Below are 27,556 nucleotides of genomic sequence, written 5' to 3' on the forward strand. Positions count from 1 at the left end.
CTTAGAACAGTGACCTAAAACTTGAGCATGCTTCAGAATCTCCTGCATCACCTGGAGAGCTTGTTAAAACACGGGTGCTGGGGCTCAAGAATTTGTATTTCTAACAAGTTCCTAAGTAGTGCTGCTGCTGCTGGTCCCGGGACCACACTTTGAGAATCACTGACGTAGAGAATTGAAAATTACAAGGTTGAGCTCCGCCCGTGTTTCAGCTGAATCACTTTATGGTGTAAAATAAAGGTTTAGCAAAGAAGTCGATGGTAGTCCTGCCCAATAGAACTCTCTCTAATGTCTACATCTGTGCTGTTCAGTGTGGTACCTGCTAGCTACATGTGGCATTGAGCACTTGAAATGTGGTTAATACAACTGAGGAACTGGATGTTTATGTTATTTAAATTAGTTAAATAGCCACATGTGACTAGTGGTTACCATATTGGACAGTGCAGATCTATAGAAATGAAAAATATGTTATAATTGTAGGCTGATAATGTGCTAAAACAAGTGTGAGCCTACTTAATCTAGGGAATGTGACAATTTACATAATGTTTATATTAAAGTGTATTTTCTGCTTTTCTTGGGATAATTTCAAGCCATGGCAAAAGTTAGGAACAGCGGGGGGCAGGAGCAGATGAGGTTGAGAGAGGTACTTTCCTAGAGCAGGGGTGTCTAAACGCCTGTGGAAGGTGAACTCTTAGCTAATAGACTTCAAATGCTGTACTGGCCACTTAAAACAATGCTAACAATTGTTCTTTTACCTATTTTTATTTGTAAAACAATTTAATCCACTACCCTAATGCGTCATTATTTCTACTTATGTTTCCTTTGCATCCTTGATTGTGTCATTTTGCGTATATAATGGATTTATAGGATTTGTCATTCAGTCACCTGATATTTGACTATCTTCTAAAAGCCAGACACTGGGGATACAGCAGTGAACAAAGCAAACATCCATTCTGTCTGGAGCTCACTTCTACTGGGAGCAGACAGATAAAATACATTGTCACGTGATAAGTGATGCCGGAGGGAAGGAGGATAGGGAGTGTGGGGTAGTAGGTTTGCAGTTTTAGGGGAGAAGGCCTCACCGAGGTGGCATTTGAGCAGAGATTTGGTGGAGGGCAAGAAATTCAAGCCATGCAGATGGAGCTGGGGGACAGGCATTCCAGGCAGAGAGAATAGCAGCTGCTAGATTTGGATTTGGGGTATGGGAGAAAGACTGGAGTCAAGGATATGACACCAAGCTTTTAGGCCTGGGCGACTGGAATGACTTGCCATTTTCTGAGTTGGAAATAATAAGTGAGCGAGCAGCAGGGATTTTTGGGGGGGGGATGCGAGGAGGTGGGGGGGAGCAGTTTATTTTGAGGAATGTTGGGTTTGAGATGCTTACAAAACGTTTAAGTGGAAACCTTTAGTAGGCATTTGAATATGTAAGAATTATGATAATTTGTAGTTTTGTAGCCTTATTTAGTTCCGCAAATAAATTGAAATTTTTTTTTATTCTGTTCAGAGTGTCAGTTCTTAGCCACTATTAGCATAACTAGTGGAAAAGAGAATATTCCCATTAGTTTTATCATGTGCATTCATGGGCCAAGTATAACCAGCTAATAAAATACTAAGGGCTGGGCCTGCCCCGTGGCTGAGTGGTTAAGTTCGCGCACTCCGCTGCCGTGGCTCAGGGTTTGGATCCTGGGCGCGGACATGGCACCGCTTGTCAGGCCACGTTGAAGCGGTGTCCCACATCCCACTAGAAGGACCTGCAACTAAGATATACAGCTGTGTACAGGGGTGGTTTGGGGAGATAAAGCAGAAAAAAAAAAAAAGAAATTGGCAACAGTTGTTAGCCCAGGTGCCAATTTTTAAAAAAAAAAAATACTAAGGGGCTGTTTTCAGAAACTGGGGCTTCATTTAGAATTTAGAAAATGTCTCCTCATTTTAACTTATTTCTAGTCCATCTTATGGGTACATATTAGTAAGTAAACTTACAGTGGATTGAATATGATTTAATTTATATGATTTTGGGGAGGAATTTTAATATCAGTGTGTCTACTTTAATTAAAATTAAATAAAATTAAAAATTCTGTTCCTCAGGCACTCTAACCACATTTCAGGAGCTCAGTATGAGGCTAGTGGCCAGCCTGTTGGACAGTACAGGCATAGAACATTTCCATCGTTCTAGGAAGTTCTGTGGGACGGTAGTAGATCTGGATGCTGGGATGTATTACATCCTGTTTAATGTGATCTTAGCTCCACTGTGCTGTTGCACGTATTTTTATTAGTATTACATTTAGCTCTGGCCAACGTGTAGCAGTGAAAAAACAAGGATTATCAGACAAGGGTGATCTGGATGACAAGAGAGTCATCACTTTATATGACGATTTGATGCGATTGTGGTTGTTTGGTTTAGCAATGAGAAAGCTTGAGAGAGCAATGGTGTTTAAATAGTTGAAGAAATGTCATGTAGTAGAGGGTCAAACCAGGACAAATAGGAGGCAGATTTTGGCTCATTATAAGGAAGTATTCACAAAGCAATCCTAACAATCAAAGAGTTGGCTTTGAAAAATAGTGTTTTCTGTCACTGGATATGTTGAAGCAAAGAATGGTTGACCATTTCACTGTAAGGGATATTGTGGAAGAGATTTGTTGTCAGCTTTGAATATACACTAGATCTCTAAGGACCCTTTTAAATCCAAGATTCTGTCATTTTAATCGCATCATGGGTCACATGAAATCACCTGTGGGGGGTGGTGTGTATGTTTTAGGAGAGAGTCACAGAAGTTAGCAGTTGGTTGCCTATATTTTAGAGTTTTGCATAACATTTTAGTTTATCAGAGATGTGAGGAGTCCGAGGAGCATCCTCCTTTGAGAAATAGTGTTAAAACAAGTAGTTAACTGTAAGTATCTATTAAGAGTGATCCTGGTCTAGAGAAACGTGTGTTTTTAAATAATCTGCGCTGCTTGCATGATATGCTTTATCATAACTTTCCAGCAGGTAAAATTCTTCTTTGATTATAGTGTGAATTTAAAACTAATCCCTTTCAGACTTTCTGTACTGAGAGTGTCTCAAGCTCTGCTTGCCGCTTATCGTACCTCATTGTTCTAGGTGGGAAGTGAGAGGTGACCAGTTTGTTCATTTCTTATTGTTTTCCCTGGCATTTTGATAGTTGAGAAGAAATATAGAGTAGATGATTAACAACCATTCAAGTTGTATAAACTGGTATCATAAAGTAATGTTTCTTTTATTGAGCTGTAGTTTTATAACAAGTTTAGAGAAAGTTTCTATATGGCTTGAAATCCACCTGCAGCTTATTTTCTTACCTGCGTTTGCAGTACTTCACACCAGCACACGCCCTCTCTTCGTTCCTGCCAGGGTTGCTTCCATTCTTCTGTTCGCCCGGGTCAAAAATCTTGGCGTAGTCGTTGGTTCTTTCAGACTGTCACCAAATTAACTCAGTAGTTCTTAAATGCCTTTCGTAGTCATCCCTTTCACAGTATTTTCATTGATACTGTGCTAGTCTTGGTTCTTAGTTCACACTTGGAGCAACATGCCTCCAAGTGGCTGACTGGTTGGCACACGTTCGGTTTCCCTGCCCTCAGATCCATTCTACACATTATCCTCATCTTCCTAGAGTGCTGCTTTCTATGTCACTTTTCTGCCCAGGCTTCCGATTGCTTACTGTATCAAGTGTCAACATTTCTTGCTTAGCTTTCAGGCCCCTTTGGGGTCTTTTCCAACCTGTTACCTTGCTCCCACCCAGGTTCTGTTCTTCAGAGTCCTCTCATTTTCCTCCTCATAGACCTGTGCGTTAGGTACCTGTTTGGCTGCTGTAACAAAGACCAAAATAACAATGGCTTAAACAAAATTAAAGTTTCCATCTCCTGTAACAATCAAGTCTAAGCAGTTCAGGGCTAATATGACAGTTCCCTGTGCTGTGGACCTTGACTGCTCCTCTGTTGTTGTGCTCCCCAAAGTCTTTCCCTCATCTGCAAGGTTGAGGGTAGTTTACCTCCATCATTTCCATATTCCAGCTGGTGGGGAGAAACCTAGGGAAAGAAAAACCCCATTCATTTTAAGGGCATGACCTGGGAGTAGCATACATAATTTCTGCATATGTTCCATTGACAAGAATTTCTTTATAAAGCTACACATAACTACAGAGAGCTAGATAATGCACCCAATTAAAATTCTACCACTGTGAAAGAAGAGGCATTCCTGCCACCTTTTACATCTTGCTCATTGGAGGAGTGTGTGTGTATGCGCATTCACACACGCACATATTGTATATATCTGTGTAAATACATAAAGTTGTGTCATAATTTTTGCTTCCTCTTTTGTGGTTACCTTTGCACCTTTGAGTCATATACTTTAGCCGCAATTTCTTGTTCCGTAATTTATAGACTGACAGTACTTCTTAACCCTTCCACTTTGTAAGAAAAGATACTAGGGAGATCTCCCTCTCATTTTTCGTCTTATTGGCGACTCTTTTACGTTGTCAAAGTTGATAACATTGCGTTTTGTCTGAGGAGTAAATAAATGCCCTGCACTTTATTAGTCTACGATGACTGTGGAAGTGTTCTGATATTCGAGTCATCTGAATGTGGAAAGGGGTGTTCCACATCAGTGGACCTCTTCAAGTACAGATCATGGTAGCAGTTTATTAAGGAGTTAGGCTTGATGGCTTCTAAGGCCTCTTGTGACCTTGAGAGTCTGTGAATCACCTCTCTGGAATTTGACTTGAGTTCGGGACAAATGAACCACTCAAGAATTATTTTGGGAAGTGAATTAATAGAAGTCACTAAGCTATTTGAATACGTTAGTAGCAGTACAGTGAAGTGGGCAACAGGAATATAACATCGCGCTGACTGGCCCTACCCCTTATTTGCTCTGTGATCTTGAATAACTTAGTCCTGTAAACTCAATTTCATCATCTGTAAAATGGAGTAATAATAGTGCTTACATTACAGGATTGTGAGAGCCAACATAAGGTTGTTTCACATTTTTAAGGTTTTTATCTTAAAAGAGACAGTGTGTATAGTGTGCTTAGGATTTTGTGTAGCACATGGTAAATGTTCAGTAAATGATATCTCTATGATTACTCTGATTTTAAAACCTTTTAAAAAATGCTTCCACTGTTTTATTTATTTCATTGTTTTGTTTTAATAACCTTTTTGGGTAGCTTGCCTAAGCTTGTTTGTGTAGAAGTAATATTTTCTATTTGGGTTAATTTATCCAAAATTTATAATATTTTTTTCTTTTTTTTTTTTGAGGAAGTACTGAAGTTAGCCCTGAGCTAACTGCTGCCAATCCTCTTTTTGCTGAGGAAGACTGGCCCTGAGCTAACATCCATGCCCATCTTCCTCTACTTTATATGTGGGACACCTACCACAGCATGGCTTACCAAGCTGTGCCATGTCCCCACCCGGGATCTGAACTGGCGAACCCTGGGCTGCTGAAGCGGAACATGTGCACTTAACCGCTGTGCCACTAGGCCAGCACGAAAATTTATAATATTTTAAAGAGGAAAGATGATATAAGTTTGTCTTTTCTGGTCTATGACTATTTATAGTGTTTCTCTTGGTGTACCTTGTTTGCTAAGTTTTAAAAATATTCTTTTGTTATTTGGAGGATTTGTATTTATACCTTTTATAGTGTCCTTAAACCATCTTTTTCTTAAATATTTACTATCTGGTCAGTCAGTATTCAATGGTAACCTTTGATTCCTCTTATGGCCTGTGTGACAATGGTCTAATTCTGCGTTTCCCTTTTTTCTCTTCCTGTTGTTTTTAGTTGCATTCTTGCTACTTTGTCAGAATGTATAACATTAAGTAGTATTATTCCACCCAAGGCTCTACTCTGTATTTTAGTCTTTGCGCTACAATTGGGTCTGTGTCCTTTGCTGGTGTATCCCTGCTTATCCCTTGTTTAGATGAAGCACATCCTCTAGAAGGTTCCTCAGGAAGGGCTTGTGTACAACATTCCTGGAGTTATTGCACATTCAAAATGTTTTTTCTGTAACCTTGGTATTTGAAGGACAGCTTGACTGGGTATAAAATCTTTGGCTTACACTTTAAATAAATCAGCTTTATTGAGGTATAATTTACCTAAAAATTCACCAATTTTAAGATTATAATTTGAAAAATTTGGCAAATATAGTTCTGTAACCATGACCCTAATGATATAGAACAGGGATCAACAAACTATAGCCCACAAGCCGCATCTGGCGTGCCGCCTATTTCTAGTAGAGGCTTCTTTTAGTGCAGCCACGCCGCTTTGTTAGTGCTGTCTGTGGTGGTCTTGCACTCCATCAGCAGAGCTGAGTACTTGCAGTGAGACTGTGTAGCCTACAAAGCATAACATATTTACTACGTGGACCTTTACAGAAGTTTGCTGATTTCTGATACAGAATGTTTCTTTTACTCAAAAAGTTCCCTCATGCCCCTTTGCAATTAATCTCCTCCTTTTGCCCCCAACCCTTGACAACCACAGATTGGCCAGAGTTTGTTATAAATGGAATCTTATAGTGTATAGTTGCCTTGTCTGGCTTCTTTCACTGAGATTAGTGGTCTTGAGATTCATCCATTTTGTTGGGTGCATCAGTGGATTGCTCCTTTTTATTGTTGACTTGTACTTTCTTTCTTTGAATTTATTGAAAATACTGCTTCATTCTTGCTTTGCTTTGAACGTTGCCTTTAAGAAGCCTGATGGTTGCCTAATTTTTTTTTTTTTTTTTTACTCTTATTAGATAATTTGATCTTTTGGCCTTGAGTTTCCAAGGATTTTTTTCCTTGCCTTTAAAATCTGATAGTTTTATTAGTGTATCTCTTGAAGTTAATTGTGTCTGGTAATACTTTTACTTCTAAGTTTTCTCAGAACATAGTTTTAAATATTGGTTCTGTCTAATCAGCTGAAATGTTTTGATTTGCATTTTGTTTTCTTTTTACAGTAACTTTGAATGGAGTTGGTTTTTGTTTTCATTTTTTTCCTATTTTTAGGTATTTTGTGGACGCAGCTCAAGAGCCCTTTTTGTCAGCATAGTGACTTGCAGTTTCTTTAATGCGTGATGGTAATGATGGTAGTAGTGGCGGGAGAAGGGGAGGAGTCGACATATCTTGTTGCTGTTTTGTTTCTGCAGGTTCCTTAGTTTTCTTCCTCCTTTCATTTCGTTGCCACATCAAGAGGCACCATCCTTTCCCTGTTTATCTGATTCCCCCTCGGAAGCAGTGCTTCTTGTGCTTGCCACCTCCAGTTCCACTCAATTTTTTTTTAAACAGTTTTGCTAACGTGTAATTCCTACCATATAATTCACCTATTTAAATTGTAAAGTTTAGTGGTTTTTAAAAAAATATTCACAGATATGTGCAGCCGTTACTATGGTTAAGTCAACATTTTCATTAGCTCAGAAAAATACCCTGTTTCACCCTTCTGTTCCCTTAACCCCTGACCATAAGCAGCTGCTAATCTACTTTCTGTCTCTACAAACTGGCCTGTTCTGGACATTTCATTAAATAGAACCATACAATATGTGGTCTTTTGTGACTGGCTCCTTTCACTTAGCATAACGTTTTCAAGGTTCATTCATGTGGTAGCATGAATCAATGTTCATTCTTTTTTATGACTTAATATTCCATTGTATGGTTATACCACATTTTGTTTATCCATTCATCACTGGAGGGACATTTGGGTTTCCACTTTTTGGCTCTTATGAATAATGCTACTATGAACGTTTGTGTACAAGTTTTTGTGTGGACGTACAGTTTTGTTTCTCTTGGTTGTACACACAGGATTAGAATTTTAAGTTCCTTCTTTGTGGCCAGTGCTGTGAACCTCCAAGTGCTAGACCTGCGTTCAGTATTTTACTACGTAGTGTGGTACTTCCTCTTTTTGGGAATGATTTTGTATGTACTTCCTCTGTGTCCCCTGCTGCCGCCTGCTTTTTTCCCTTGGAGTATCTCTCTTTTTTTTTTTTTTTTGGTGAGGAAGATTGGCTCTGAGCTAACATCTGCACCAGTCTTCCTCTATTTTGTGTGTGGGACGTTTCCATAGCATGGCTTGATGAGCTGTGTGTAGGTCCGCCACTGGGATCCGAAGCCACGAACCCTAAACCAGTGAAACAGAGCACATGAATTTAACCACTGTGCCACCAGGCTGGCCCCTCTTGGAGTCTCTTAAACCTCACCCACTACCCTTGCTTTCTGTACTCACAGACTTGCAGCAATAGTAGGAGCTTTAGTGGATTTGTTATTTAATTTTCTACTTACAGGTAATTTGAAGTCTAGATATTCTCTGCCTCCTAGTAATGTGAAAGCGTGGGTCGTGTGTGGTTTTGTATTTGCCCTTCTTGATTTTAGCTTTAGGCTTTTTGAGCAGCTGTTTGGAGAAATTCAGATTCTGGTGGCTATCATTTCCCTCTAGAACCTGGAAGCTACACAGTTGATGAGTAAATTAAATTAGTTTGCATAAATATTTTAAACTTCATGTGATGCTTTTATTGAATCTCATTTTAAAATAGTCCTTCATAATGTAGCCAAATCAAGCAAAGGATGTTTTGGCTAAAAAATTTTATTTCTGAATAAAGTCAAGTTCATACATTTAATCTTACAGATCTTAGATCTGTGAGGACAGGAACAATGCTATCTTGCTTATTCTTATAATCCTAAGCATGTAGCACTCTGTCTGGTATGTATAGATAGTCAATAAACGTATTGAGGGAGTTAATAAGGGCTTTATTGAATAGTAAGTGTACACATGAGACCATGAGAGTTATTGGAGTTTAACATCTTATATTTAACCTCAAAGAGTTGACAGTTGGGGGAGCCAAATATATATATTATTGATCTTGCTTTCGTTCTTGAAAAATTGGTTCCTTTTGGGCTCTGTAACAGTTTATCTGGTTGATTTTCATCCACTTCTGTGGCTGCTCCTTGTCACAATCTTTGAGGGCTCCACTTCCTTTGCGTATCTCTTAAACGTTTGCTTTTGTCTCTCTTCTCTGTGTGTTCTTCCCTGGCCACTTTAGTTCACTTCTCTTGCTTCAGTTGCTATCTATATAACTCGAAATCTAGATCTCTTTCCTAGGTCTCTTTTCTGAGCCCCAGGTCCATGTGTTCAGCTGACTGCTGAATATCTCTATTTGTATGGTCCATAACGCTAACCGAATAAATAAGTTGTCCTTTTCCTCCTTAACTCTGCTACTTCTCCAGGATTTCTGCAATCAGTCTATGACATGAGCATCTCAACCGTTACCCCCCTCCCTCCTCTAAATCTAGTCAGTCAGGTGTGTGTTACCTACTAAATATAACTCACATCCTTCTACTTTTCTTCATCCTTACTGTCATCATTGCAGACCAGGTTGTGATTACCTGGGCCCTTGCAACAACTTCCAGTTTTGCTCTCTTCCACTCCGATCTACAAGCAGCCAGAGTGATTATTCTGAAATACCTCTGATCATCTCACTATCAGCCTAAAATATTTGTCTCATTCATTTCAGAAAATGGAATCATCAAGACAGATAAAGTTTTTGAAGTCATGCTGGCCACAGACCGCTCCCACTATGCAAAATGTAACCCTTATATGGATTCTCCACAATCAATAGGTAAGCTTTGGATTTCTGAAAATGTCACATTTTTACTCCTTTACTCTTTAATTTTTCTAGATAGAAATAGGCTGGAACACAGATATTTATTTTTACCTTAAAAGTTTGAATTTTATGCCTTAGTAAGTTTCATAATACCAAACATATCCATTTTGATAAAATGATATTGTATATGGAGTATCTTTTCTATTTTCTCAAACAATATATAACATGTAGATTTTTTAAAGCAGTTTTTCTTAAAATATACTTTTTTTTTTTTGCTGAGGAAGATTTTCCCTGAGCTAACATCTGGGCCAGTCTTCCTCTTTTTGCTTGAGGAAGATTTGCCCCAGCTAACATCTGGGCCAGTTTTCCTCTACTTTATACTTGGGTTGCTGCCATGGCATGGCTGACGAGTGTTGTAGGTCTGCTCCTGTGATCTGAACCTGGAAACCTGGGCTGCTAAAGTGGAGGGCGTCAAACTTAACCACTATGCCATGGAGCTGGCCCCTTAAAATATACTTTTAATGAAAACTTACAGTTTAAGCTGAGTGCCGAGTTTTCTTTAGGGGCCTTAATATTGACTAAGGTGGTTGTTTTGTATTAGCATCAGTTTTTAAAGTCAGTACTAAAGGAAATCAGTGTCAGTTTTTATTGACTTCTCTGCTTCACCTGCCCTGACTTTTTGGCTTTTGCTTGTTTTCAGAAAGTTCCGTATTTAACTCCTTCTCCTGAAGCAGGTTTTGCTGAGCTGCTGAGCCTTGGCAGTGGGTGCCTTTGAGGCTTAGAAGCACCTCGGGATTCTGTTGGCCAGCTGCCTGCCGTCTTGTGTTGGAGCGCTTTACACAGTTGGCAGAGGAGATCCTGGGGAGCTTCTGAACCCCGAAGGCACCTGCTACCACCGCTCAGTGAAGATTGTTCAGACGCAGACGCAGGTAAAGGACTTTGAGAAAGCAACACTGGAAGAAAAACAACTAAAAGCTAAAAACTAGGCAAAGGTTATATGGATTACCGTCAGGTGGCAGCGAGAAGAGTAAATTGCCGTGGTTTCTTAGTGCCTTAAGCTACTGTGATGCCAGCTGCTCCTTTTTTTAAGTTGTGAGAAATAACGAAGCAATTTAATTTTGCAGGCATTTTGCTTACCTATTATATGTGGAAACTTATTTTCTTTTTGTAAATCTGAAGAGAAAACAAGTCATAAATTTGTCAACTCAACTTAATTGAAATTCTTGCTTTCTTAGCTAACTCCATGAGAGAAGGGATTTTCAGGAGCAGTGGGACTGCTGCACCAGACGAGCACCTTAGCCTTTGGCGTGATTGTGTTTTCTGATTCTAACTGCTGCATGACAGTACCCTAAAGTACCAAATAAAGTTTTATTTTTTTGAGATCATAAAAATGAAAACAATTATTATGGAAAATAAATTATGGATGTTAGGAAAAGAAGGACGTGGAGTATTCGGTGGGTTTTTGCAGCTGCGTGTATCAGTAGTTCTCATCTTCTTTTGCAGGTTTCCAGGCCACAATCAGTGCTCCACACATGGTAAGTTAACTTTGGTCATTCGGGTACAAGTGGATCACGTTTTTCCTGTAAGATCACTTTCTTCAATAAAAAAGGTTTAAATAAAGTTTTAAACTTTCAAGTATATCAATTTTATCATCTGTGAATTGTGTAAATTGATAATGAGCATCTTATTCTTAATGCGTGGTATCTACAAGGAACTCTTCATGGTAGAAACTGTCACTTAAGTTTTTGCAGGTTGTCATTAGTATCTAATGTAAAAAAATTGGATATGAAAGATTATTTAGTGATGAGTTAATTAAGGGAGAAAATATTTTAAATAATATAACAGGCATATAGAAATCTCAAGTTGAATATTATTTCATATTTTATTTGGAAAATTCGCTAGGAACTGGTCAAGTATAGCAGCTAGGAAGCAGTAGAACTTTGAGAAGGACCTATTTCAAGTTATCTGGCACTTTTAATCTGTTGGGAATTTTCTTCAGTTTTAAATGTCAGTTATTTGAATGAGTACTCTGTTGGTTTTTTGTGACAAGAACAATAGCTTTTCTGATTCTCTGCAAGTGTTTGGGGTTGGAGAAGCTCTTATTTAAACTTAAAGCCTTCTGTATACTAAAACAAATTCTACACATATAGTGAACTGATAATTATACCAGAAGAAAAATATAGGAAAATTATTTATAAACACTAAATAGAAACAACTGTTTAAACATGAAAAAAGACATAGAAGCCATTAAAAAACCTAATGTATTTTGCAACATAAAAATTTGGTATTTTTGCAGAGAAAAAATATTGCAAGCAAAATTAAAAGAAGAAAAACTGAAGAAATATATGTAATACATATGACAGCATAGGGCAGATTTCCATACACACACACACACACACACACACACACACACACACACACACGTAAGCCTGTGTATCCCGTAAATTAGCAAGTAAAAGACTAGTAAGCCCAAAAGAAAATGGGTAAAGTACAAGGATGATAGTTAATAGAAAAAGAAATACAAATGACGTTGGCATTTAAACAAATGAAAAGATGTCATCTTCACTTATATTTAGTAAATTGCAAATTAGCACTATAGTGAAGGACCATTTTTCACCTATCAGATTAAAAAGTTTGATAGTTTGGGGGCTGGCCCGGTGGCACAGCAGTTAAGTTCTCACGTTCCGCTTCTCGGCGGCCCGGGGTTCTCTGGTTCGGCTCCTGGGTACAGACATTGCACCACATGGCACACCATGCTGTGGTAGGCATCCGACATATAAAGTAGAGGAAGATGGGCATGGATGTTATCTCAGGGCCAGTCTTCCTCAGTGAAAAGAGGAAGATTGGTGGCAGATGTTAGCTCAGGGCTAATCTTTCTCCAAAAAAAAAAAAGTTTGATACTTTGTATCAGAAAGCAGAAGATGGCAGTCACATGCTTTTTATGATGGGAGAGTAAATTGATAGTGTTTTTGGAAGACAATTTGGCAATATCTGTAAAATGTGAAATAAATATACCTTAGAGTCTCCAGTTTTATTTCAAGATATTTATCCGGTAGTATATTTGCACAAGTGCAAAATGACTAAAGATGTTCATTGGCACATTATTTATAGTAGCAAAAAAACTCCAGTAGTCACTAATAGCCCACCAGTAGTGGATGGTTAATAAATTATAGTACATCCATACAGTGAAATACTGTGAAGCTGTTAAATGAGGAAGCTCTGTAAGTATGAATATGGCAAGATCTTTGAGAATATTAAGTATAAAAGTAGAGTGCAGACGAGTATTTGGAGTGTTGTATAATATACAAAAACCAAATATCCACACACATGTCTTCCCATAGGCATGAAAACTAAAAATGATTTCTGCTAAGGCAGAGAATTAGATGATTGGAGGGGTAGTAGTGGAAGTGAAATCTACTTTTCGCTCTATAACCTCTCTGTTATCAATTTCTTTTTTCTTTTCGTTCATTTCTTTTAAACCATGGAATAGGAATGGCTTTTTTGTACATTACCTATTCAAAGAAATTAATGATTTAAAAAAAGTTATAGTCTCAACATCCCTGTGAGCGGTTTGAGCTACTACTTAAAACAAAAGATTTATGTAGAAGTGTTCATTTAATCCTGGGATTTATTTTGGAGAATTGGTACCCAACGTGTTTGGGAAGTTGAAGGGATGTGTTTTCAGGTATTAAGGGAAATACTGCGTGAATATTTTTTTCTCCCTCAAGCTTGGTGCTGAGTCCCCCATTCACTGCCAAACAAAGTATGGCAGTAACTCCATGGCAAAGAGTGCATTTTTAAACAAAAGTGACAGCTTATTATGATATAACTGACACACTATAAAATTCCCTTCTTTAAAATAGGCAGTTGTATGGATTTTAGTCTACTCAGAGTTGTGCAGGCATCACCACTATCTAATTTCAGAACATTTTCATCACTCTAAAAAAGGAACCCTATACCTATTAGCAGTCAATTCCCATTCTTTATTCTGCCAAGGTCCTGGTAACTAGTAATCTGCTTTTTGTTTCTATGTCTAATGTGGACATTTCACACAAGTGGACTCATACCAGGTATGGCCTTTTGTGACTGGCTTGTTATATTTTGCCCAATATTTTCAAGGTTTATCTATGTTGTAGCATGCATCAGTACTTGATTTCTTTTTATTGCCAAATAATATTCCATTGTATGGATATGCCACATTTTTGTTTATTTTACTTTCTAGCTACTAAGAATAATGCCACTATGAACATTAGAATACAGATTTTTTTGTGTGTGTATATTTTCAGTTCTCTTGGGTATTAGACGTAGAATTGCTAGGTCATATGGTAATTCTGTGTTTTACATTTTGAGGAACTGCCAAACTGTTTTCCAAGGTGGCTGCACCATTTTACAATCCCACCAGCACTGTATGAGGTTTCCAATTTCTCCACTTCCGTGTCAACACTTGTAATTGAACGTTTTATTTATTTTATCCATCCCAGTAGCTGTGAAGTGGTATCTTATTGTGGTTTTAGTTTGTGTTTCCCTAATGATAATGATGTTTAGCATCTTTTCGTGTGCTTATCAACCGTTTGTATATCTTCTTTGGAGAAATGTCTGTTCACATCCCTTTCCATTTCTTAGATGGGTTGTTTGTAGTTTCATTTTTGAAAAGGATGTGTTTTTAAATTTTTTATTCTGGTATATCGCACATAATGTACAGTTTACCATCTTAACCATTTTCTGAGTGTACAGCTCAGTAGGGGTGAGTACCTTGACAGGGTTGTGTAACCAATCTCCAGAACTCTTTTCATCTTGCAAAACTAAAACTCTGTACCCATTCAACAATAATTCTCCCCCCACCCCTGTCAACCACCATTCTATTTCCTGTTTCTATGAATTTGACTACTCTAGGTACCTCATAAGGGAATCATACAGTATTTGTTTTTTTTGTGACTACTTTATTTCACTTAATGTCACGTCCTCAAGGTTCATCTGTGTCATAGCTTGTATGAGAATTTCCTTCCAGAAAGGGTAAATTTTTAATCACTTGCGTTTTCTGGTAACCTATGTCTTTTAATAAGGAAAATGTGTGTATTTATATGTGTGTATGTAATCACATAGGACATCTGTATGTATGTCGGTGTATGTGTATGCAAACAATAAGCCTACAACATCCTTTGATGCCTGTGAGCCAGGATGTGACACAGATAGAATAGCATTAATCTTATTATATGGACAGGCAGTTGTGATCTTGTTGCATAGATCTTAGAAGTGTTAGAAGAGAAACAAAGTGAGGAGCAAAGAAACATGAGTTCTGCGTTTATTGAACCTTAAAATCACAGGCTTGGAAGTAACTATGACCCTGGAATATTTTCCAAAGTCTTAATTAAAGAAAAATAGGATATATGCAGTGGCAAGAGATTAAAAGCAACCTGTGAAAATGGAATCCTGGTAGCAGTGAGCACACTTAACATCCAGATACTGAATCCTAGACACCATTTCTCACTAAAAGAAACAGGAGCTCCTTGGAGAAGTGACTAAATGTTGGAAAGTAAGCAAGTACTCAAAGGCTAATGGGGTAATATCAGAAAGATATAGGAGTGGATTTGAAGAGACTTCCAGAGGCCAAATTGGAGACAATTTGAGAATCAAAAAATAATAGATAATGAAGATAATGGATTGTAACATAGTGAATTAAGAAATAAAAAATCCATGAATCCATAGAGGTTTTTTTTAAAAAAAGAAAGGGAGAAAATAAAAACCAGAAGAATGTCAATTAATAAATGTGGAAGGAATAATAGAATTTGAAAAATCACTGTTTTGTAGTTATCAGTGTAATAATTGAATTAGGCAAAGATCAATTAATCTAAAACCATTAAGAGTGAGGTTATTGGGGAAAAATAGTCATGTAGTCTCAAATTATTATTCTACATATTACATATTAATTATGAAGAGAAAAATACGCCTTGAAAACAGAGTGATGTAGTGGTCACCACATTTACTGAGTGGTTGGGCTTGGCAAGCCCAGTAGTGAGATGGTCCAACAGTCTCTGCTTCCTGATGTGATGCAATGGGAGGCGCCCAGCAAGCCCTGTGTGGGGTTCTTGCTAAAAGTCTTTGATCTGAATCTAACCGTGAGGAGACTGACACATCTAGAATGTGGGGTATTATGCAGACAGCCAGACAGGACTCCTGGCAGTCAGTGTTCTCAAGAACAGAAAGAAGTGGTAGGTGGAGGAGAGTTGCAGGGAGAATATCCTACATTGGCAAATGTAATGCATGAACCTTGAGTGGATTGGGGAGAAAATACCTATAAAGGACATTTTGGGGACATTTGAGGAAATTTGAGTATGATAATACTAAATTGATAGTTATCTTGAGTGTGGTAGTGGTGATGTGGTTGCAAAGGAAGATGTCTTAGGTCTTTTTGGCTGATGCGTGCTGAAGTATTCAGGAGTGGAGTATCATTACGTGTACAGCCTATTTTCAGATGATTTGGTAAAACACTATGGCACAATATAAACAGTTGGTGACTAATGAGGAGAAAAGGTGGTTCATTGTATTTCCACTTTTTCGATGGGTTTGAAATTTTTCATAATTATAAAAATGAACTTTTAAAAACCTGTTTAGATTTAGAGATGAGCATGGGTTATCTAGGAAAATATTGGCTATAGTGATAAAAGCATGCAAAAAGCTAATAAATATTATTGAAGCCTTGACATTTTAAATCTGAATAGGACTTTAATAATAAGTTGACATAGGTCTCTTTTAAAAAAAAATCTTATACAAGAAAAGAAAAATACTTTTTTATACCATAAAGAAAAATATTCCTGAGTTTCTTTTGAAATAAGTTGAAACAGTACTTCCTATAAATTGGGGTTTGCCACCTTAAAGAGGTCCCTTCTAGTTCTTTGATTTCTGGATTCAGAAAAACCTGGTATTATAGGAGTTACTTTGTTTCTTTGATTACTTCCATTTTCTTATGGTGTGATATGTATGTTTTCTTCTTAACGGAAATTCAGGGAGTACTGATCATTTTAAGAATCTGATGAAAGCTACAGGTCTTCTTCCTGCAAAAGTCCACAAACTCTCTCTCTCCATAGAGACTCCATCTTTCAGGCTAACCCTCTTGTCTAAGAGCAGTCGCTTTAACTAAATAGGATGCCCGGGCAGCTTCCTCAGTAAAAGTTAATTAATCCAACGTGTCTCTTAGAAACCTCATTAACTAGCACTTTGTTGCTCCGCTGGTTGATGTTTATAGTGATGATTCAGAGATGGTATTGCACTGTCCCATTTTGAAACATCTAAGAAAGCTAAGGTTGGGTGTAGGGGGTCAAAGGTACAAACTACAGTATAAGATGAATAAGTCATGGGGGTGTAGTGTAGAGCATAATGACTATGGTTAATAATACATTATTGTGTATTTGAGAATTGCTAAGAGAGTAAACCGTAAAAGTTCCTAGAAGAAAAAAAAAATTAACTCTCCAGATGTTAACTGGACTTATTGTGGTGATCCTTTCACTGTCTGTACAAATATTGAATCATTATGTTGTACACTTGCAGTGTTATATGTCAGTTTTTTCCTCAATAAAAAAAAGATTATTTAAAAAAAATCTGAAACAGTCTCAAACTTACAAAAAAGTGGCAAGTACAGTATCAAGAACCTTTCTTTCTTTACTCTATTTGAGAATAAGTTGCTGAAATGGTGCCCCGTCACCTTGGATACTTCAGGGTGTATTTCCTCTAAACAGGGACCTTCTCTTGTATGACCACAATATAACCATCAGAACAAATACACGAACCTTGGTGCATTACTACCGTCTAATCTTCACACTCCTCTCAGGTTGTTCCTGTGATGTCCTCTGTAGCAAAAGGGCCCAGTGCAGAATCACTCCTCTTTTAGTCTTCTTCAATCTGGAACAGCTCCTCAGCCTTTCTTTGACTTTCATGGCCTTAACTCTTTTGAAGAATGCAGGCCAGTTATTTAGTTGATGTCCTTCTATTTGGGTTGTCTGATGTTTTCTTGTGATTAGATTCAGGTTATGCCTCTTTGGTGGGAATGCCACCGGAGTGATGCTGAGTTCTCATTATCCTATTGGAGAGTGTCCAATTTTGATTTGTCCTGTTACAGATGATATTCAGTTCATTAAGGTGGTGTCTGCCAGTCTTCTCCACTATAGAGTTGCTCTTTTTGGCTTTTGTAATTAATTTTGTGAGGGAGTACTTTGAGATCATGTGCATGTCTGCTCCTTATTTATTTATTTATATCAGTTTATATTCATAGTTTTGTATCTTTTCCCTTTCCATATTTAACTTCCTTTTTTGACAGTGTGCAACTTGGTTCCTTTCTTTTTCCTTAATATATTTATTTATTTGATCAATTCCCCAATTTCCCTCTACCGTCATTACCCCCCTCCCATACGCCCCCTTTCATCATTCATGCTCTGACGCCTGGCGCTGATCCACCGTGCCATGCAGACACCCTCCTCACCTAGCCTGGGTTCTGACTCCTGTTTTGGTCCACTCCCCCGTGTGAATGCAGGTGCCCTCCTCATCCTGCTTGGGCTCTCACCCTTCTAACTACACATGGCGGCTACCCTCTCTGCCACCTGGGTGTGGGCGGCTGCCTTGCTCAGCCCAACTTGGTGGCCTTAGGATCGATTTGTTCCTAAAGGGAAGAGATGGGACAGGATAACAAGAGGAGAGGGAAAAGAGGGCATTAACCAGATTTTTTTGATTCACCAAGTTGTTTCGTTCTCAAACCAAGCAAGAGAGGGAAGCCACTGATTGACCGTTATATGCAAGATTTCCTAAGAGTTTGCTAAGAGTATACTAAATGGAAGTAAAAGATCAATTAATTGTTAATTTTAATTTTATAAATGACTTTGAAGTACTTTAAAGAGTAGCAGCAACAGGTGATCATGCTGTGATGGTTGAATTTTCATTGATGTAAATATTATACCTTCTATTTGTAAATCTTTAGAATTTATAAGACACTTTAATACGTCATCACTTTTATCCACAATGATACTTCTGTGGAGAAGGCAGGATAGGAACAACTTTTTTCTCTCCATTTTAATGACTTGGAAACTGAAAAACAATGAGGTAAACATAATTTCCCATGTCATGGGGCTAATAAATACAGAACCAGTGGCATCCAGTACTTTTGATGTTTAATCCAGGATTCTTTTTCATAGTACGAGTGGTTTTCACTCTTTAGGCAATAACCTCTTTGCAAAAGAATATACATGAAAAATTGATACTTTTTTTATGATTCTTTTCCCAAAACACACCCGCCCACCAATCTGTATTTGTGTGTTATCCTAACGGGATTCTTGTGGAACCTCAGTGACTTTTTGGAACACAGTTTGGGAACCCTTGGATTATATGAGGCTGCATCTATTAAAGGCCATCTCCCCTTCTTATCTTAGTTGTGGGAAAAGATATCCTTAGCTTCTTTTTTTTTTTTTTAAACTTTTTGATGTGGAAAATTTCTGACACTGCACACACAAGTAGAATAGTACAATGAACCCTCATGTAACCATCACCAGCTTGAATAATTAACCACACTTTGCTAATCTTCTTTTCTCCAACTCTCTCTTGCTGAAGTATTTTAAAGCAAATCCCAAATATAATATAATTTCACTCCTAAATACTTCAGTATAAATCTGAAAGACTTTAAAAATATAGCCACAAAGTTTGCATTGCTCTGCTTTGGCAGCCCAGGGTTTGCTAGTTTGGATCCTGGGTGCGGACCTGCACACCAGTCATCAAGCCATGCTGTGGTGGCATCCTACATACAAAATAGATAAAGAATGGCACAGATCTTAGCTCAGGGACGATCTTCCTCAAGTAAAAAGGAAGATTGGCAACAGATGCTCAGGGCCAGTCTTCCTCACAAACACACACACACAATCCTCGAAAAAAAATACAACCACAATACCATATTCATACCTAACAATTTTCCTTAATATTATTGTGTACCTAGTCCATGTTCAAACTTTGCCAACTGTTTCAAAAACTTTTTTTTTGATTGAGTTAATGATAGGTTACAATCTTGTGTGATTTCAGTTGTACATTAATGTTTGTCATTCGTGTTGTAGGTGCACCACTTCACCCTTTGCGCCCACCCCCCACCCCACCCTTCCCCTGGTAGCCATTAATCTGTTCTCTTTGTCCACATTTTTAAATTTCTCATATGAGTGGAGTCATACAGAGATTATCCTTCTCTATCTGGCTTATTTCACTTAACATAATTCCCTCAAAGTCCATCCATGTTATTGCAAATGGAATGATTTTGTTCTGTTTTACAGCTGAGTAGTATTCCATTGTATATATGTACCACATCTTCTTTATCCATTTGTCTGCTGCTGGGCACTTAGGTTGCTTCCATGTTTTGGCTATTGTAAATAATGCTGCAATAAACGTTGGGGTGCGTAGGACTTTTGGGATTGCTGACTTCAAGCTCTTTGGATAGATACCCAGTAGTGGATTGGCTGGATTGTTTGGTAGTTCTATTTTTAATTTTTTGAGGAATCTCCATACTGTTTTCCATAGTGGCTGCATCAGTTTCCATTCCCACCAGCAGTGTATGAGGGTTCCATTTTCTCCACAACCTCTCCAACATTTGTTACTATTAGTTTCAGATATTTTTGTCATTCTAATGGGTGTAAGGTGATATCTTAGTGTAGTTTTGATTTGCACTTCCCTGATGATCAGCGATGATGAGCATCTTTTCATGTGCCTTTTGGCCATCCATGTATCTTCTTTGGAGAAATGTCTGTTCATGTCTCCAGCCCATTTTTTGATTGGGTTGTTTGATTTTTTGTTGTTGAGTTGTGAGAGTTCTTTATATATTATGGATATTAAGCCTTTGTCAGATATGACTTGCAAATATTTTTTCCCAGTTACTGTTTTTTTTTTTGTTTCAATCCTGTTTTCATTTGCCTTGAAGAAGCTCTTTAATCTGATGAAGTCCCATTTGTTTATTCTTTCTCTTGTTTCCCTTGTCTGAGAAGACATGGTGTCCGAAAAGATCCTTTTAATACTGATGTCAAAGAGTGTACTGCCTACATTTTCTTCTAGAAGCCTTATGGTTTCAGGTCTCAGCTTTAGGTCTTTGATCCATTTTGAGTTTATTTTGGTGAATGGTGAAAAAGAATGGTCAATTTTCATTCTTTTACATGTGACTTTCCAGTTTTCCCAGCACCATTTGTTGAAAAGACTTTCTTTTCTCCATTGTAGGCCCTCAGCTCCTTTGTCAAAGATAAGCTGTCCATAGATGTGTGGTTTTATTTCTGGGCTTTCAATTCTGTTCCATTGATCTGTGCACCTGTTTTTGTGCCAGTACCATGCTGTTTTGATTCCTGTAGCTTTGTAGTATGTTTTGAAGTCAGGGATTGTGATGCCTCCAGCTTTGTTCTTCTTTCTCAGGATTGCTTTAGCAATTCGGGGTCTTTTGTTGCCCCATATGAAGTTTAGGATTCTTTGTTCTAATTCTGTAAAGAATGTCATTGGGATTCTGATTAAGATGGCATTGAATCTGTAGATTGCTTTAGGTGGAACGGACATTTTAACTATGTTTATTCTTCCAATCCATGTACATGGAATGTCTTTCCTTCTCCTTATGTCGTCATCCAATTCTCTCAGAAAGGCCTTGTAATTTTCATTATATAGGTCCTTCACTTCCTTAGTTAAATTTACCCTGAGGTATTTTATTCTTTTTGTTGCTATTGTGAATGGTATTGTGTTCTCGAGTTCTTTTTCTGTTAGTTCATTATTAGAATATAGAAATGCTACTGATTTATGCAAATTAATTTTATACCCTGCAACTTTGCTGTAGTTGTTGATTACTTCTAAGAGTTTTCCAATGGATTCTTTGGGGTTTTCTATATATAAGATCATGTCATCTGCAAACAGTGAGAGTTTCACTTCTTCCCTCCCTATTTGGATTCCTTTTATTCCTTTTTCTTGCCTGATTGCTCTGGCCAGGACCTCCAGTACTATGTTAAAGAAGAGTGGTGATAGAGGGCATCTGTGTCTCGTTCCTGTTTTCAGGGGGATGGAGCTCAGTTTTTGCCCATTGTGTATGATGTTGGCTGTGGGTTTGTCATATATGGCCTTTATTATATTGAGGTAGTTTCCTTCTATGCCCATTTTGTTCAGAGTTTTTATCATAAATGGCTGTTGGATCTTGTCAAATGCCTTCTCTACATCTATTGAGATGATCATGTGGTTTTTATCCCTCAGTTTGTTGATGTGGTGTATCACGTTGATTGATTTGCGGATGTTGAACCATCCCTGTGTCCCTGATATAAATCCCACCTGATCATGATTTATGATCCTTTTGATGAATTGCTGAATTCTGGTTGCCAAAATTTTGTTTAGAATTTTTGCATCTATGTTCAGCAGCGATATTGGCCTGTAGTTCTCTTTTTTTCGTGGTGTCCTTGTCAGGCTTTGGTATTAGCCTGATGTTGGCCTCATAGAATGTGTTAGGAAGTGTTCCATCCTCCCTAACTTTTTGGAATAGCTGGAAAAGGATAGGTATTAAATCCTCTCTGAAAGTTTGGTAGAATTCCCCAGGAAAGCCATCTGGTCCTGGGGTTTTATTCTTTGGGATGCTTTTGATGGCTGTTTCAATCTCTTTCCTTGTGATTGGTCTATTCAAATTGTCTGCTTCTTCTTGAGTGAGCTTTGGGAGATTGTAGGAGTCCAAGAATTTATCCATTTCCTCTAGGTTGTCCATTCTATTGGCATATAGTTTTTTGTAGTATTCTCTTATAATCTGTTGTCTTTCTGCAGAGTCTGTTGTTATTTCTCCTCTTTCATTTCTGATTTTGTTTATTTAAGCTTTCTCCCTTTTTTTCTTTGTAAGTTTGGCTAGGGGTTTGTCAATTTTATTTATCTTCTCAAAGAACCAGCTCTTTGTTTCATTGATCCTTTCTACGGCCTTTTTAGTTTCAATAGCATTTATTTCTGCTCTGATTTTTATTATTTCTCTCCTTCTGCTGACTTTGGGCTTTATGTGTTCTTCTTTCTCTAGTTCAGTTAGGTGTAGTTTAAGATTGCTTATTTGGGATTTTTCTTGTTTGTTAAGATGTGCCTGAATTGCGATGAATTTTCCTCTTAATACAGCTTTTGCTGTATCCCATATGAGTTGGTATGGCATGTTGTCATTTTCATTTGTTTCCAGGTATTTTTTTATTTCTTCTTTAGTTTCTTCAATGATCCATTGCTTGTTCAGTAGTGTATTGTTTAGTCTACACGTCTTTGGGCCTCTCTCAGCTTTTTTCTTGTAATTAATTTCTAGCGTTATAGCATTATGATCGGAGAAGATGCTTGTTATTATTTCAATTTTTTTAAATTTGTAGAGGTTTGCCTTGTTTCCCAACATATGGTCTATCCTTGAGAATGTTCCGTGCACACTTGAGAAGAATGTGTATTCAGCTCTTTCAGGGTGAAGTGATCTATATATGTCTATTAAGTCCAATTGTTTTAGTTTTTCGTATAGCTCCACTATTTCCTTGTTGATTTTCTGTCTGGATGATCTGTCCATTGATGTGAGTGGGGTGTTGAGGTCCCCTACTATTATTGTGTTGTTTTTAACATCTTCCGTTAGATCTGTTAATAGTTGCTTTATGAACCTTGGTGCTCCTATGTTGGGTGCATAGGTATTTACAAGCGTTATTTCTTCTTGATGAAGTGTCCCTTTGATCATTCTATACTGGCCCTGTGTGTGTCTCTCTACCTGTCTTATTTTGAAATCTCTTTGTCTGATATAATAATTGCAACACCTGCTTTTTTTTGCTTGCTGTTAGCTTGGAGTATTGTCCTCCACCCCTTCCCTCTGAGCCTGTGTTTGTCCTTGGGGCTGAGGTGTGTTTCCTGGAGGCAACAAATTGTTGAATCTTGTTCTTTAATCCATTTTGCCACTCTATCTTTTTATTGGAGAGTTCAATCCGTTTATATTGAGAGTGATTATTGATGCATGTGGACTTAATGCTGTCAGTCTGTTCCTCATTATCTGGTTTTCCTGCATTTCTCTTCCTGTGTGCTGTAGCCTACCCATTTAATACTGCAATTTCTTATGCTGTGTTTCTTAGATTTTTCCTTATTTATGTTTGGTGTCTCTGTTCTGTTTTTTAGTTTAGTGTCTACCCTGAAGTTTGTATTTAGAATCTCGTGTATAATATAGTCTATTCTCTGGTGGTCTCTTACTTACTTGGCCTAGACTGATTTAGTCCCTTTGCTCTTCCCCTCCTAAATTATTGTTTTCATTTCTTGTTCCAACTCGTGTTATGAGTTTGTAGTTAGAGTGATCAGATCGTCTTTGCTTTGGTAGTTTCCTTACCTTTATCCTAATGCTGTAGTTGAATATTTGCTATCCTATTCTGGTTCTATCTATCTGTCTCCCTACTCTGTGGTTGTTGACCACTTTCTCCCTTTTTTCTTTTTTCAGGTATGAGAGCCTTCTTGAGGATTTCTTGTAGTGGAGGACTTTTGGTACAAATTCCCTTAACTTTTGTTTGTCTGGGAAAGATTTAATTTCTCCCTCATATCTGAAAGATATTCTTGCTGGATAGAGTATTATTGGCTGAAGATTTTTATCTTTTCAAGTTTTGAATATGTCACTCCATTCTTTCCTAGCTTGTAAGGTTTCTGTAGAGAAATCTGCTGAAAGTCTGATAGGAGCTCCTTTGTAGTTTCTTTTCTTCTGTCTTGCTGCCCTGAGTATTCTTTCTTTGTCTTTCATTTTGCCTTGCAGTAGGTCTTTTTACATTGACAAATCTAGGAGATCTGAAAGCTTCCTCTACACACATTTCTCCCTCAATCCCTAGATTTGGGAAGTTCTCTTCTATAATTTCATTAAGCACACTTTCTGCTCCATTTTCCTTTTCCACGTTCTCGGGAATTCCTATGATCCTTAAATTCTTTCTCCTCATTGAATCCGCTATCTCTCGGCGATTTTCCTCATTCTTTTTAATTCTTAGTTCTCTTTCTTCCTCTGTCTGGAGCCATTCAGCCTGTCTATCTTCGATTATGCTAATTTGCTCCTCTATGGTGTCTACATGGGCGTTCAGGGAATCTATATTCTGTTTTATCTGGTCCATTGTGTTTTTCATCTCTAGTAATTCTGTTTGATTCTTCTTTATAATTTCAATCTCTTTTGTGAAGTAATTCCACAACTCATCAGCTTGTTTCTTTGTCTCTCTACCTCATTGAGTTTTTTTGATTATAGCTGCTCTGAATTCATTATCACTTAGTTTACCTAATTCCAAGTCCTCAGGACTTAATTCTCTGTTTTTATTGTTTTCCTTCTGGTCTGGAGGTTTTATAAATTGCTGGATGGTAGAGGAGCAGCTTTTTCGCATGATGGTGGAATTCACTTGCAGTTACCGCCTGTCGCCACTACATGGGGTTCGAGAGCTGTGCGTTCTGAGCTCTCCATTTTGGGCAAGATGGTGGCGCCCAGCACAGTTTGCCGGGGGGGGTGGGGGGGGGTGGGGGGGGGGAGGGACTGTTTTTGTCACGCGCCGATCTGCATTCGGGTCAGTTCTATTCTCTGGTCTCCTGGGGCCCTGGGTTTATAGGGTTCCTGTGCACGGAAGCTTTCCCCCATCAGCGGGTTTCCACTGAACCTGTGGCAGGAGTCCTGGACGATCCCCCAGTCACACGGCCCCTTCCCCGCTCCTTCCTGCACCCGCGGCAGCGATCCCAGTCTCTATGGGAGGGAGTGAAGTTCTCTCCTACCCCGTTCCAGCTCCTCCGAGGTCTGCTGCAGGGTCTCCGTCCTCCATCTTTTTGGTGCTGTAGGTGTCTGACGTCCTGGCATTAGGGTTTATTAGCTGAAACTCAATTTTTTTCCAGTCCTTTGTTGTAGTTTGGAGGGAAGAGAGTCCTGGGTCAGCTCACCCCACCATTTTGCTCTGCCAAAAACTTTTTTTTTACAGTTGGTTTGCTTAAATCAGGACACAAAGTCCATGCATTGCATCTTTTTAGTCTCTTTTAACAGTCTCCCCTACCCTTTTTATTTTTATTTTTTTTTGAAGATTGGCACCTGAGCTAACAGCTGTTGCCAGTCTTTTTTTTTTCTTGTTCTCCCCACCTGAATAGGTTTTGCAGAGTAAGGAGTTTCCATTCTATCCTCCATTTTGAACGTTACCTGTTTATGATGATTTGAAAATTATTTTTTTATTTTGACATAATTTTGGGCTTACAGAAATGTTGTAAGAATGGTGCAAATAATTCCCAAGTATCTTTTGTCCATATCCCCCAAATGTTACCATTTTACTACATTTGCTTTATCATTTATTCTTTCTCTCTCTCTTCACACACACACACATACACACACACATGAAATATATATAGTTCCTTTTCTGTGAACTCTTTGGGAGAAATTTTCGGACACAATGCTCTTTACCTTTAAAAATAGGACATTCTCTTAAATAACCATAGTAGAGTTATCAAAATCAGGAAATTAATATTAATACAACACTGTTAGCCAATTTACAGACCTTATTTAGATTTCGTCAATTGTTCTAGGAATGACCTTTATTGGAAAAGAAAATTGCAGATCAGGAGTTTCCATTGTTATATCTTTTTTGGTCCTCTTAAATCTGGAACAGTTCATCAGTCTTTTCTTTTAGAGTCTTGAAAATTTTTATGAATATAGACCAATTATTTTATAGTATGTCCCTCAGTTTTAAGTTTGTCTGATGTTTCTTCATGATTAGGTATGAGTTATACATTTTTACCTGGAATATCCCAGAAGAGATGTATTTTAGCAGACATTGTTGTGTCCCATTATTGGTGATGTTAACTTTGATCATCGGATTAAGATAGTATCAGGTTTCTCCACTGAGGAACTTTCTTATGCACTCCGCTGTATAGTTACTGTTTTTCCCCTTTTGTAATTATTGAGTGCCTTGGGCAAACACTTGTGAGGTTATTTAAATATCCTGTTACTCCTCAAATGATAATCACCTCGTTTTAGCATCCATTTATGATTTTTGCCTGAATCAGTTATTGTTGAAATGGTTGCCAAATGATGATTTTCTAAGTTCATCATTTCATCTATAAAACAGTTGGAGACAGTTTTCCCTTATTCTCCATTTGTGTATGTATAGAAGTATGTATTTACTTATTATCGCTATGGATTCATGGATGTATATTTTTCTCAACCAAGGTCTGGTGGTGAATGTGTTTGTTGCTGCTGGGTCTCATGATTTTCAATAATGAACATACCAGGCATTTAACAACAGCTTTTGAGATAACATTTATTAATTCTAACCTCGTATTTTGACAAAGCACTGAAATGTAAATTTATAAAGAAGATGGGGTAGAGAAGGCTTTATTTCTTGGTTTGGTCCAAAGCATAACCAATGTGATTTTATTTGATATATAATGTATATATCCTATAAACATAAAGATGTATATCCTTGAGCCTCAATTCCACTTCTAGGAATTTATCCTATAGATACGTTTTACAAGATTATTATAAAGATTATTATATTATCTTACAGGTATACTTTTAACATTGTTTCATCTCTTTTGTTATAGAAGATTGGTGCTAACTTAAATCTCTCTCATTAGGGATAGTATTTGTTATTGTAATGCATCAATACAAGAATATACTCCTCAGCCATAAAAAAGAATGAACAAGCTAAGTATTGATAAAAAAGGTCTTTCCAGATATAATAAATGAAAAAATGCATATGTATTTGCTTATGTGCATAGAGTGAATATGTTTGGAAGCAATCACAAGAAACTGGTAACACTGGTTGCCTTTAGGGAGTGGAACTGGTTGGGGACGGAGATGGTTGGGGACGGGGTGGGATGGAGACTTTTCCCTGTAAAACCTTTTGTAACTTTAGACTCTTAATTAAATTTTAAAAACTCACACTGGCGATCTAGAATTACTGAAGCACTTTATCTGAATGTAAGAATTTTACTCAAGCAATGAGAATTATCTTCCGTAATTCCTGTGTAGATGTAAGTGTATA

General features: G+C 37.8%; 1 protein-coding gene across 6 annotated transcripts in view; it reads left to right on the forward strand.

The window, feature by feature from the left end:
• PCMT1 (protein-L-isoaspartate (D-aspartate) O-methyltransferase) overlaps positions 1-27,556 on the forward strand; it is a 53,079-nt gene that overhangs the window by 3,240 nt on the left and 22,283 nt on the right. For all 6 annotated transcript variants that reach the window (XR_011502651.1, XR_011502649.1, XR_011502642.1 and 3 more), the window contains exons 2-3: positions 9,480-9,584; positions 11,073-11,104. Coding sequence is in view for 3 of the 6 variants with exons in the window: in XM_014850626.3 (XP_014706112.1) it covers positions 9,480-9,584; positions 11,073-11,104 (137 nt within the window). In the remaining 3 variants the exon portion in view is untranslated. The remainder of the gene's footprint in view (positions 1-9,479; positions 9,585-11,072; positions 11,105-27,556) is intronic.

Source organism: Equus asinus, chromosome 1, assembly GCF_041296235.1.
Source record: "Equus asinus isolate D_3611 breed Donkey chromosome 1, EquAss-T2T_v2, whole genome shotgun sequence".
NCBI classification, from domain to species: domain Eukaryota; kingdom Metazoa; phylum Chordata; class Mammalia; order Perissodactyla; family Equidae; genus Equus; species Equus asinus.